Source organism: Dromaius novaehollandiae, chromosome W, assembly GCF_036370855.1.
Source record: "Dromaius novaehollandiae isolate bDroNov1 chromosome W, bDroNov1.hap1, whole genome shotgun sequence".
Classification (NCBI taxonomy): domain Eukaryota; kingdom Metazoa; phylum Chordata; class Aves; order Casuariiformes; family Dromaiidae; genus Dromaius; species Dromaius novaehollandiae.
The window spans coordinates 68,970,047-68,983,761 of record NC_088130.1 but is presented as its reverse complement, the minus strand read 5'-3'; the positions used below and the strand labels follow the sequence as shown (position 1 = coordinate 68,983,761).

Genomic DNA, 13,715 nt, shown 5'->3' with positions numbered 1-13,715 from the left:
GCAAAAAGGGAAGCCAGCAAGTCCAGCTTAACTGTGTTAGACCTTATACTTTTTCCTTGCTTTACTGAAACATGATAGTCAATTTAAAAGAAATAAGAACAACTGATATGCCTGCAGTTGCAGTAGCTAGGTCTCAGGTTGCTGGCATTTTACATTTCTGTGGTCAGGCTGGGCACTAATACATATCAAGAACTCTGTTCTCATATTAGAAAGCTCTCATTAGAAACAGGCTGGTGACGTTTCTTTCACCTTCGTTATACAACCTGTCTGCTAAAACTGAAGTTCAAAGGAAAGAGAATACGAAAAACCCAAATCACTGAAAATTCCGTTTTGAACAGTTTATCTCTAACTCAAGAACGATTTTGCAAGTGTGTAAGTTTATTTAAATCCCTAAATAAAGTTTGAAGTTTGGCAGAGGCACATCTAGTTAAGAATCCTCCCAGAAGTATTTGTTTCCAGGTAACCGTCTGTGAACTCTGGTTCATTAGTTAGGTATTTTCATGTTGGTAACACTTTAAACACACACTTAACCACTCTTAAGTTGCATTTATACACACTTTTGTTCTGACTGTTTTGCAGAATAAGTGAAGAAACAGATAATCCATGCTTGAATTTTGTAGTAATTAGTTTAAAATCATAAAGCTAAAAATACAAAAACTACTATAGAGATTGTTTGCAACAAAATACAAAATTAGTTGCTTCCCTAATACCTAGATGATACTTTCAGTTTAGAGTTACTAAAAAAATTAAGTGACTTATCAAATGGAAAGAGTTTTTTCAACCAATTTTTTTTTTAAACAACGATCAAAACTGAAATTACTTGAGTTGGATTTTAGTCTCTCAAATCTTCTCTACCATTTACAAGAAACAAGTGTATGCTATTTTCCCATGAACTTTTATCTGAGAGCATCAAACCAACCTTTATATATGCACTTGGGTAAATCTTGTGAACAGCATCACCTGGCGCACGCCCTGCTTCTCTATCCAGGTAGTAACTCTGAACGAAGACTGCGTGGTCACTGAGGCATCTAACCCACACGTCACCTTCTCCTTTGCACTCCAACTGCACCCCTTTACCTATGTGCAACCTTAAAAATGAAAAACAGCTCCAATGCACCTGTGTTTACACACTGAAAGTTAGATCCTTACTAAATAAACCATAGAACAATTCTCCAGCTCACTAGCCCATGATACCACAGTTTACATTCAAAAACACTCCACTCATATGAGGAGCTGAAATCAGAATATCTTAACTGTAACATAGCATACAATTATATACACTCTGTAAAGTCGAAAAACCATCTGCAATACCACATAAGATATATAGGAAACACAGAATGCAGAAGCAATGATACTCAAGTAGTAACTAAAATAGCTGTAAACATGTTCACTAACACCGCAGAGCTGGGATACCAAGCACACATTCGGGGTGCTATTCAGAGGTGTAAAATCCCACAAGCGTTCTAATATAGGAAGCCATTCAAGTACAGGTACAAAGTCACGTTTTAATGCAGAACTGTATGTTCTTTTAGATCACTTTACAGAAGCCTAGCATTTTGATGGCCAGAATGCAGCTTTGATGGTCTCAATGCAACAGTTTTGAAGACATGGAATCATTTTATTCCTTTCCATTTCAACGAAAAAAAAAAAAGCTGCAAGATCACTTAGGTTCTCTGTGCTTCCACATCAAAGAGCATGCACAGTAAGAACGAACAAAAATCTAGCTAGCTCTCTCTACCAGCCTCCCTTTGCCACTTTGACAAATTTGTACATTGCATTTATTCTCACATTACTTCATTTGTGGTGCAGAGAGCTAGTGTTCAGCTTGCATACATAATGGCACGAGTTGCTAATTTTATCCTTGAAAGCACGGTCTTTGAAAGCAATGAAAAGCAATGTGCTGTTGCAAAGCACTAAAGGTCTTTGTCACACAGTTCACATTTTGAATGCATTAAGGTAGTGGCCTAGAAATACATATTCAGCTATAGCTAATTCAGCTCGAAAGTACATACCATACTTGTAATTTCAGAAGGCAGACACACTGAAAACACAGCATAAAATATTATCAAACACAGCAGACAACTGAAGCTTTTGGTATCTGTAGAATACCTTGCTCTCTCAATGGCTTCTGTTCTGTGCACGTTGGAAAGCTGGCCCAGGCAAAAACGGTCTCCTCCAGAAGGATCCACATATCCATCAACAGTTACAATTGGACAGCTTGAAGGAACCTTAAATGTTTCCCCAACTTGCACATCCATTTCAAAGTATGCGATTGAACACCAATATTCTGGAGCTAAAGATGATAAACAATTAACAGACTGAAATGTATATAAAAAAGCCCTACAAACCCATTAGAGGTGACTGATTATGCCTTGTAGCTGCATTTTTCTTTCAGAGTAGGAGTGCACATGCCCATAAGCAAGCTTAGATGGACAAAAGCACATTTACTAGTAGAGAAAATACTACATGCTACAAATACCACGGGTTTGTAGGTTTTATTTGATCGCTTATCAATGCTGTTATCTTTAAATATCAACTATGTTTTCTGTATATAGTTAAGATGATCTCACAAATCTTCATACAGTTTATAATTCTAGTTGGATTTTGTAAGCCATCTGCACCCCTGCGCCTTATGACTGTGGTTTGATTTTGTACTCCTCTAGCATAAAGGAGTAGTGTATATATGCCTATCCAAAGCTAGGCTGATAGAAACTAACTCTCAAACAGATCTTGCTTGAGATATAAAAGTAACTACCTCCAAAGTGAGGTCAGTTTTCTCTATCCTCTCTGCAAGGCAAACAGGCTTTGGAAAGAAGGGCAGAGGGGAAAAACATCTCAAAGATCAGATACTGATCTTATCAGCAAACAAGAAAGGCATCAGAGAAAAACAACATTAAGCAAGGGAGCGGAACAAAATGACATGTTTTAATAACAAAGAGAGGCTTTTTAACTCATACTAGTTTAAAAAGAAAAACTAGCTACAAACAAAAGATGGCACTTGGAAGAAGCTGCCATGTGAAGAAGGGAAGCCCTGACTCCTTAGAGGATGCTACTGAAACCCAAACGTTCAAGTAAGGAAACCTGACAACACAACATGTTACGTGTATCTGCTGCTTTTGTGCGAGCTGAGAGCACCCAGCTTTTCAAATCCTCTGCAAAGCCTGTTGTGAGCACTCTAAGCATTAGTTTCTCTTTTCAGACACATACATCCAAAAGTTTCCACCAGCTTAAGTTACTGGGGATTTCAGAGACTCACAGCACCTTTGTGGACCACTTCCACAAAAGGGTAACACACAGCCCGCACTTAAGTGGCTTGCTGAAGAGGCCAAAGAAAATTATCAGTACTGTGTACTGCATTTAGGGAAAGCTGAAGTGATAGGACCTAAACACAACAGCCTGGGTAAGCAATCAGAAAAGAGAGCTCTTCCACTACCATTAACATAAATAGTTATTCATTCATTTCAAACAAACAGAAGCACAAAAGACAACAACACAGCAATTTGTCTTGAGAAACCATTATTCTGTTCTTATTAGAAAAGAATAAACCAGTGTTTGAATTCCTTAAAATTTTTCAATTTCAAATAAATACTCATGTGTCTGAGGAAATAATATTAATAGGGTGAAAATACGTACCGAGTACAATTTAGCTACAGTTAAATTCAGCGTGCAATTATTGCCCGTTCATTTCTGGTACCGATTTAGTCACTGGCCAATGAATAAAAAGTTAAACTTTTAACTTTTTCAACTGTGCAGGCAGCTGCTTTGCTGCTGCTAACAACGGAAGGCCACCTTGCATCCGCAGCGATGCCAGCGTGCGCTGCGAGGCAAGGCCTGCCGGTTCCCTAAGCTGCTCCAATTAGTGACGATTAGTGACGCCTGTACGCTCTGATCCGAGCAGGGATGTGAGCACCACAACGCTAAGTAGGGCAATACCTATCCTTTAAGGTACCCAGCTGCGATGATGGACTCCTAGCTCCATGATGCTTCTAAGCACGCACAAAAGCACAAGTTAGGCACCTAGCAAATTTCAATATCCAACCACTAGCTACAGAGTGCAGAAACCTCCAGGACTAGAGAGCAGCTCAGCGTGCGTTTAAGGACAGCAATTTGATTTAGGAACCTAAACTAAGCTCAGTTCACACTGCTTTAAAACACAGAGGTCCAAATTCAAAAGGAGACTTATCACAAAAATGTTCTTTCCTCCTCTCCTCCCCTTTGGAAAACATATCCCACAAATTTCAGAGTACTTGCTAGGAGAAATTAGACTCATAACAGAAAGTTATTAGTTTCCAGAATATGTAGCACACCATTTCAGAAGATTTCACTTACCAGGATGATTTGATATAGGAGGCTGGAATGCAAGTTCATTGTGAACTGGCCCTTCAAGAGAAAGCAAGCAGTTTATTTTACATATTTAAAAAAAATTTTTCTTTTTTATCCTGCTTTCCTATGGAAACAAGGCTTGTGAGAGGATGCCAGAGATTCAGAAGTTTAGGGGATTTGTGATACACTAGCCAAATCTGGCAGAGGAGATGAACGTCCAGAGAAGAACTACACTCTTGCAGGCTTCCTGAAAATCCAGAAGTTGAATAGAGCAAGGAACTCAGGTAGTATCCCATGAGAAAAGGCTGCAGTATAAGTCATCCATGCTGCTCAAGCCAGAGCCAGTTCCAGGAGACAGCAGAAACTAGATGTATCGTGGAGTTGTAACAGAAAGAAGACTTAGGCTTCACTCCCAGCCCCAAGTTGAGCAAGGAGAGAATCGCTGTATAGGGGCACACAACGTAATACTGCCAGAAACCAAGCTTCATTAGTTTCACCATTCACAGAACAAGTTGCCCAGGTTGCTGTGGACTTCAAAGAATCACAGAATGGCTGAGGTTGGAAGGGATCTCTGGAGGGACCTCCAACCCCACCCTGCTCAAGCAGGGTCACCTACAGCAGGTTGCCCAGGACCCTGTCCAGACAGCTTCTGAATATCTCCAATGATGGAGACTCCACAACCTCTTTGTGCAACATGTTCCAGTGCTCTGTCACCCTCACAGTAAAGAAGTTTTTCCTCATGTTCAGATGGAGCTTCCTGTGTTTCAGTTTGTGCCTGTTGCCTCTCGTCCTATTGCTGGCAACCACTGAGAAGAGGCTGGCCCCATCCTCTTTACACCCTCCCTGACTTGACTTTAAAGAAACATTTTCTCAAGGATGGAGGGAGAAAGAAGAACCCTAGAAAACTAGTTTTCTAAAGAAAGAAAAATATATTGAATATGGTCTTGGTAAAGGTCCGTTTGTTCTTGTTAAAAAGGTCCCTTAGAGGCAGCACGGAACAAGCAGAGACTTAAAACATAATTTTGTAAGTAACAGCAGCTTCTCCAACAAGATGTCAAAACAGGCACAACGTTGGTAGGTGTCAAAAGATGAGACTTTCTGAAGTGAGAAGAGGCAGCAGCCAAGAAAAGCACTATGTGGTATCACCATTCAGTTACAAATATTAATTATGGAAAGATACATGCACTGAAAGACATTTATAGAGTATCTACAGCACCAGTACAGTTTTTCAATCCTGGTATTTCTGACAAGTAAGATGAAAAATGAAGTGGGATCCTAATAGAACAGAATAATTAAATTTAATAACCAGATCTAAAACACAATTTTTCTTCATAAAGACAAGTTGGAAAGTCATTCTAACATTACCTCACATTATATTCTCCCCTCTACTAGCTCAAGAACAATGACTGCTGCACACAGATTAACTGGTTAAGTACTATATTAGGAAATCCAGAACAATTCCAGCTTTTTGCCATTCCTGAATAGCAAAATTAAGAAAGTTTTGTGTTTGTTTGCTTGTTTGTTATCGGGAGAGGTTTTTTTGCACTGTACTCTTAAACAATGCACATACTCTGCTAGGTACCTACAATAGAAATTTGGTAATTTTTTTCCTTCCCCAACTCCCGTACCATAACAGGAGAGGTTACAGTCTTATTTCATAGCCCAGAGAGATTTTCAAGTTTGTGTGCCAAATGCACTCATGAATCAGGCTGTCGCAAGACCATTCTGCTGACAAGTATTTACAGCATAAGTTTTCAAAAAGTTCTTTTAAACTGGCTAGTACACACGGACAAACATGTCCTCCAAAGTTTAGAGTACTCTATTATTAAGGCAAGATGAGACTTCAAAACTTCTAGAGAACAAAAGTATCAACTTCAAAACTGTGAAGGAAAACGATCCAAGCAACACATTCTGTATCAACTTTTGGACAATTGTTTTTCAGATCCAAGGAAGTATTTATTGCAAAATTACAGAGGCTTATAAACTAGAGGTTTAAAAAGGAAACACTATTTTTGTTAGTTACAGTAAAACAGCTATAGTATAGATGGTATCACTATAGCTATCTGAATTTTTGGTCTCCTCTCCACTGCTTTAATTGAAAGAGGTCCATTAAGCTTGTATATTTAACTGTCAGAATACACTAGGCCCAGTAATTGTAGTTTTATAACAAGAAAGATTAGGTTTTGAAGGTGGAGGAAATAATCACAAGTGAGTTCCCACCATTAGAAAAACTGAAAATAAATGATTTTATAATCAGCATTACTTACAGTAATGTCCAGGATGCATAGGTGGATGATGCTGAAGATGGCCATTCTGGTGGTGAGGTATGGTAGGCGTATAGGCTGCCGTTCGACTTCCAGTCCAAGTTGTAGTACTATCTAGAAAAAGAAAGGAGCTGTTGGTTTTTAAGGGAGTTTTTTGGTATCTTATTTCTAATCCTCTATTTCTCCTGAACATTTGGAAACTGGTTTTAGAAAACTAAGAAGAGTGCACGTATGTATATACTCACTGTGATGGTAAGTAGCTGGCTGAGCTGTAAACCCATTCTGCTGAGTTCCTGGCTGAGGCCCTGAAGCAATCTGTAAGAGTCCATCACTATGGCTACCTGTCAATATACTGGGAGGGTGACCTGGTAAAAGAACACACTACCTATTCATGAGCGTTCCAAAATTTTAATTAAGAAGAGCTCAGCACTACTGGGTAGGAAAACACACCCAAGTGAGGGCACTGCAATGCACACTCTGTTTTCAGTACTTTTTTTCCACCCCCCAGAGTGTCTTAGGAAACTTTTTTATCAGCTAATTTTGACTCCGAGACACCCTTAATATTTTAGGAGTAGAAGTAGGCAGAAAACTGTATTTATCAACAGCATCTTTGTTTTGTTCACATCTCATTTTTCAGTTTGAAAGAAAAGCAGAGATGCTAAATGTTTTATTGAATAAACAGGCCAACAGTTTGCCCAATAAGTGCTTATCTTCGACATGTTACTACTACTGCTCCTAATGAGGACACTCGCTTAAATATGTGTTCCTCCAAAACATATTGAACAGTATTTTATTTTTACAAATAGTGCTGGAACACAGCTGCATACATCACTGGACTCCTCTCTGGGAAAGCTGGTTTTTTCTTTTTTTTTTTCCTCCTCTCCCAAATAAGTGATTCAAGACTTGTCTAGGCTTTAAAGTAAAGCTACAAAAATTTCAGAACAGGTTAACAGAATTTGATTTTAAAAGGCTTCAGCTCAGCCATCAACAGTAAACTGATTATCAGTTTCACAAGTAGATTTGCACTCTCAAACTGGTCTCGCTAGCAGAATTTAAGACATTCAAAACTTATACCAAAACCGAGGTTTCTCCTGTCCACTTGGCTCCAACAATTATAGCACTGATGAGAAAAAGTTATTGCCTTTGCACAACAGCTTTTTAATCAAAACAATTAAGCCACCTATCTTTTTTATTTTCCTCTGGAGACAAATACAAACAACATGTCAGCTTGGCAAAAATATCATTAGTTTACCAGAAAAGTCAGCAGCTAAAATTAAAGAACATAATCTAAATATCATGCCACCATAATTTAAATTTAATAGCATGAAATTCATTATATTCACATACCTTTGATACTTAAGTGATGCAGAATATATGAACTCCCTCCAAACTTCATAGTTTCCCTAAGTTAGGGCTGCAGGACAATGCCTAAGTAACGTGGGAATGCTCTACTGTCCTGCTAAACTCAAGTGTGAGGTTTGATGCAGGTTACCCAGACTCTTCCACGTGTACCAAATACACACAGAGCAGTCACAGAAAGCTTAGATACAAGACCTCAATGGACTTATGAAGATATTAAGGCTGTAACTTTGGTAGTACAGCGGGCAGTTACAAAAAGAAGCAGGTTAAACCTGGAAGACTCATTCTCTCAGCTTAAAAAACAATGAATAGAACTGTCTGGGAACCTCTCAATACTGCCACCTTCAAATAAATCAGTTTGTCACCCCGCTTGCTGTCGTAATAAAATATTAAGGTTCTCCCATTCCTACAGCAATTATTCGAATATCAGCCATATTACTTTTTGGCAATGGTCAACAGCTTAACATTGCATCATTGAAGCTCTTGGACTATTCAAAACAGTCTTGCAATGTTCAGGTAGTGTCAGTCTCATTGTTGAAAAACAACAAAAAAGTTTACTAGAGAAGGTTATTCAAATTAAGCTGCAAGTAAATCCTCATTTTAACACTTACAAAACTGCCTAGATCATGTTATCACTACACTGTATCAGTGTAATCTGGCAACAATGCATTTCCCATGCAAGACCTATTTTCAGCAAGATCAGTGGTTATCTTTAACTGTTCACATTATTACAGTTTAGTATTCCGTATAATCTCAATGATCTTACTTGTTGAAGCCACAGGAATGTTGGGAAAATTAGTGGTGCTGGTAGTGCTAGCCTCAGCAGGAGCTAACATGGCTGGGGTGCTGTAAGGCTCTGTAGATGCTCTGTTACTTGGTGGATGCTGGATGGTTTGGACTGAATGGCCTTCAGCAGACGACAATGACGGCTGCCCCTCGTAGTCATGAACGTATTCATCTTTCACCAACATGCTTGATGGAGCTGTGAAGAAGCAAATGCTTAAATATGCGAAGCAAACTTATTTGCAAGATTTAAATATCAATTGCACTACTACTTTCAAGCAATAACAATGCTATCAAAACTACTGGGTGGGGCATTTAACCTATATAAACATTGCTAAAACACTGAGAAACATCCTTTATATTACAAATAAACACTTAAAACCAGCAACAGAAAATTTTAAAGCATAGCTGGATGGCAAACCAAAGCATTTAATTTGCTTACTGCTTTCAAGCAAGCAGTTTAGCCCCATAGTAGTACATTCCCATCTCATTTTGTTTTCTATTCCATCAGCACGTGATTGGACACAGCTAAAAAGAGGAGAGTGGGGAACACGCTTTTTGACGAGTGCCCAGTATATGTTAATGCAGTAACAGAACAATTCCTACTCTAAAAGTCAGAACTACAAGGAATAAGCCTCCTATGAAAAATATAATTCATGAACTTGCATATAAAAACCTTTAAGTTTCCCTTAAAAATAATTTTAAGCAACTCCCATTGTAATTGACCAGAAGCAACAAGTTCACATTCAAAGGTTATATAGCAGCTACTCCATCTTCTCCAGCGTAGCCATTAATTCATAATACTCCACATACAGCGTAAGGAAATTACTACCATCACCACCACAAGAATTTATGTCTACATATTCCACTGAGCATGTTAAACTCTCAAACTACATTAAATCCCATGTTCATTTTTAAAGCAGACTTAGATATATTAGAATATGACCGTAATTTTCTGTTTCCCACTGCAAAAAAACCAGTAGCACGGCAATGAAAGACACAGGTACTTAATTACTGGTCTTTACATTTTGATACTGTATAAAAGATCATTTTTCAGAAAACACTGGCAACTTTGGCAAATGAGCAGAGAGAAACACCCAAGTTAAAGCCTGACATTAGCAGTTTGATTTAAGTCACTTTTGCTTGAACATTTCTAATAACATGCAAGCACAGGGTTAAACAAATCTACTTCTCTATGCATTTCCTCTAAAAGCAAGCACTCTAGTTTTGAAATAAAGCATTTACCAGCTGCACAATTTCAGTGATTTCTGAATATGTCAAACAATGTCCAACTTCTCTCAAGTTTTAAACATTTCCCCCATAATTTTCAGAGCGAGTAATAAGATTAGACTGCTTCATTCAATTGCATATTAATTGCAGAATTTTTATTTGCAAGTCCTACTGTTTACTTGCTAAACTATTTATTAAATAATAAGCATCTATTATTCCCAATTCAGTTAATTAGTATATCATACTACTGCATATGCTCTTTTTTTTTGTTAGCAGCATTCCCCAGTGAGGATTTTTTTGTTTTTATTTAGTGAGGTTTATAAGTGGTAGGTGATGAAAACAGGACATACCTACGAGCTGAAGTGAAGCCTTTACTGATAGGATTGATCAATATACTTGCCTCTCCTACACTGCTTAAAGTTTTCCAAAACTGGGGAGATAAATGCATTTCCACCTGCTCTTTATCCTCCCTCCCAAAAAGATACATCGGTATAAGTACATTGAGCATATATTTAAGAGTCTAATACAGTTTGCACCCATAGAAATGTAACAGTAAACAGAACTACTTACTAGAACTCTGTAGTGTCAGTCCTGAGAGATCTTTATTTAAAAGAAAAAAAAAAAGAGAGAGGGAGAGAAAGAGAAGAAAAAAGGGGGCATTATATAAACACAAGTCTTTATAATAACACTTGAACATCAAATTTATAAGTCTATGCAAATCAGCATTAAAGAATCCACACGCTATACCCCTGCATCACACAACTCTAGATGCTATATTATTCTTAGGAAACACATTAACTATCAGAATCGTGTGTGAAGTCAATGGTAAAGGCTAAAACAAAAGCCACAAACTGTTCTTTCAAATTTGGAACAAAGGTATAAGAATAACTCCATTAAGAAGATGGACAAGAACATATGAGAATAATCTATAATTAGATCATTAAAAGTTAACGTTTCTAATTTAGGCCTGTATTCTCTAAGATCAAAGGAAAACATTTCTACATCTTATTCCCACTGTTCCACTTTACATCAAGAATCTACTTACCGATGCCAGGCGATACTACACGCTCATAATGGTAAGGATTTACACAGACACTGTCACATTTTAAGTCAAAAGCATACTGACAATATTTAACATGCTTGAGTTCATTTTTATGAAGATCAGGCCACCTCCAAAGACGAGCGTAAATCACATGAGGGAATCCCTTGCGACCAGCCACCTAAAAAGTTAGACACAAAAGTTGATTGGGAAAGTAGCAAGAAATTTCCCTTTACTTAGTGAGGAGCAAAGCTGGAAGAAGAAAAAAAAAAAAAAAACAACACAGCTTTTCTCCATCATCAAAATATGAAAAAAAAATGTGGTACAGTTTACCGAAGATTTGTACTCAATGGAAATAAGTTTCAATTAGGGTTTTGCTATGGTTAATTCAACACTGTGATTCTTCAAGAAAAATTACTGGATACAAAATGGCAGAAGCAGAATTTATGCTTAATGTAGTATGTATGTTCACCTCCCCCACCATGGATGATGAAGGATCTTTGCTCCAGAAGAAGAGGAACGAGGTACTAAGCTATACTATAAGAAATTTGCAAGTAGAAGAATGCCAATCCATTCTAAAATGAAAAAAAATGCTTCTAGGGTAGACAGAAAGCTAGCCAGCAAACATGACATCTGTCCTGGAACAAAGACATCACAACCCAAGCTATACAGGTACTGAAGTCCTGATGACATCGGCTAACATAAATCCTCAGTGCAGATCCCTTGCAGGATCTCAGCAAGGGATCACAGGTCTTCACACTGCTGACCAACACAGAGCTAACAGAAGCTTGTAGTCAAAATACCAGGATAGACAACTGAATTTGTTACGTGAACCTGCTTTTTACTGCCACACACACACACTCATTTAGAATGGCTGATCCAAGGCCTTCTGCTCCTTTTGAGGAAAAAAAAAAAATGAAAAAAAAAAATCAACTAATGCAGCAGTCCAAAGCTCCAGCCACAAAAACATGCCTACAAATGGGGGTGCAGGGAATGCAGCAGAACGGCTACTCTTCCTCAATACTCTAGGATCCTGTTTCACTCACTTTTGCTCCAATTCCACTAGGAGGAAAACGTCTGATTTTCACTTGTACTAACCTGAAGCCTCCCATCCAGCGTTCTCTGTATTGTAACACACTTGCTAGGATGAGCTCCATTTGTAGTTATAGCTGTAATCAAAGAATCCAATTCATCTTTTTTCTCCTTTAGCTTTTTAACTAAACTTTCAATTGCGCGTTTTGCAAAAGTTTCACTCTCTCCACCTTGTCGATGGCACATCAAGCTGTGAACAATGCTCAGACAAGCATCATTACTTGTTGGCGTGTTAGTAATAGACATATTGTCCATTTGTCACAGCTTTTTCTTTCAGATCAAATGTCAGTTTTGGGGGCTGTTATGATTTTCAAGCTGATGAACAAGAGATGATCCAAGTTAAGTGTTAGATGTACTGTCTCTTGGTAAAACCTAGGAGGAAAAAATATCTACATTAGAATTGTTTTTAACAAATTGCAGATCATGTTTCTAAGGAAGTCTGTGGCTTTTTGTTTCTTTTATTTTCAAGCTAAGTGCAGGATATTAAAAGCACATAAAAACTGTATTGCTTGTCCCATGATAGCCAAAACATGCTTAAGACACTGCCTGTACAGTTTTAGATATAAAAGCTCTTTTTCCCTAGTAATAATATTTAAATAAAGATTATATTTTATATACATGTACACAGAATATGTACATATAGAAAGGTACGGATTATTAGATGAACAGGCTTTAAATTAGGAAAAGGAGAACAGTGACATTGATTTCCTGTGTTTTCTACTGGTAGGACAAAACCAAGGAAAAAGACTGACTGGGAATCAAGGGACATTGATCTAAACAAAATTTAAATAGTGAAGAAGCATAAATGTAAATGAGAATCATGTGTCAGCTGTATTTAATGATCCTGTTAAAATATTTCAGCTATGTTCTGACTTCAGACTAGCTCTAGTATTTCTCTTTGCTAATCAAGAAGTCAAAAAATTTTATCTGGCCATTAGCTTAACACACTTTCATATAACTCAGCGTTGTACGTGTTTGAGAATTCCAGCTAGTTCACTTCTATTTACTCGTTTGTATGAAGCTTCCTTTGGATCAAGACAAATCAATAAAATCATTTAAAAAGCATTTCCAAGTTGTCTCAGTCAAACAAAACTGCTTTAATGACACTAAACATAAGGGTAAGGAAGTTTATCATAACATATTTGGCCTTTAAACTCATCTGTAAGGAAAATACACCTGGAGTGGTTTCTGCTCACTATGTCATTCCCTTCAGAACTAGCAGACCTCATCCTTTTCAAGTTCCCTTTAATTCATAATTTAGGAGAAGAGCTGTATTGCTTTTGCCAATTCTGAATGAACTAATTGTTGCACTTCATCTTACTTTATTCAGAGACTTAGGATAGTAGGTTTTGTGCAATCACTAAAAAGGAGTCTAATGCTGTCAAAAGGTTGCTTCGGTTCTTCAAGCAACTCCGGTTTCAGGTAGTCAGCCAGGTAATAAAACTCTAACAACTATGAGGCCTAACTTTTTTAAAACACTGGCAGCTGATATGCATTATTGATTTTATTACATTTATATGATCTGAGTAAGCTTAAAATATAAGGCTTCCGAAACTAACATGTTGTTCTAAGCAATTTAAATAAAATATATCTGATCTCAATACTTAAGGGAAAGAAGTTTTTTT

At 37.6% G+C, this 13,715-nt stretch overlaps 1 protein-coding gene across 3 annotated transcripts in view; it reads right to left on the bottom strand.

Annotated features, from left to right (window-relative positions):
• Positions 1-13,715, bottom strand: part of LOC112994456 (mothers against decapentaplegic homolog 4) — a 29,670-nt gene that overhangs the window by 7,025 nt on the left and 8,930 nt on the right. The window contains exons 2-10 of one of the 3 annotated variants that reach the window (XM_064500198.1): positions 12,097-12,462; positions 11,005-11,179; positions 10,530-10,559; positions 8,713-8,928; positions 6,833-6,952; positions 6,591-6,701; positions 4,330-4,380; positions 2,110-2,293; positions 920-1,088 (exon numbers count right to left, since the gene is read on the bottom strand). In XM_064500198.1, the coding sequence (XP_064356268.1) occupies positions 920-1,088; positions 2,110-2,293; positions 4,330-4,380; positions 6,591-6,701; positions 6,833-6,952; positions 8,713-8,928; positions 10,530-10,559; positions 11,005-11,179; positions 12,097-12,345 (1,305 nt within the window). In that variant the 5' untranslated portion in view covers positions 12,346-12,462. The remainder of the gene's footprint in view (positions 1-919; positions 1,089-2,109; positions 2,294-4,329; positions 4,381-6,590; positions 6,702-6,832; positions 6,953-8,712; positions 8,929-10,529; positions 10,560-11,004; positions 11,180-12,096; positions 12,463-13,715) is intronic. The other 2 variants (XM_064500200.1, XM_064500199.1) reach the window with 2 other exon arrangements.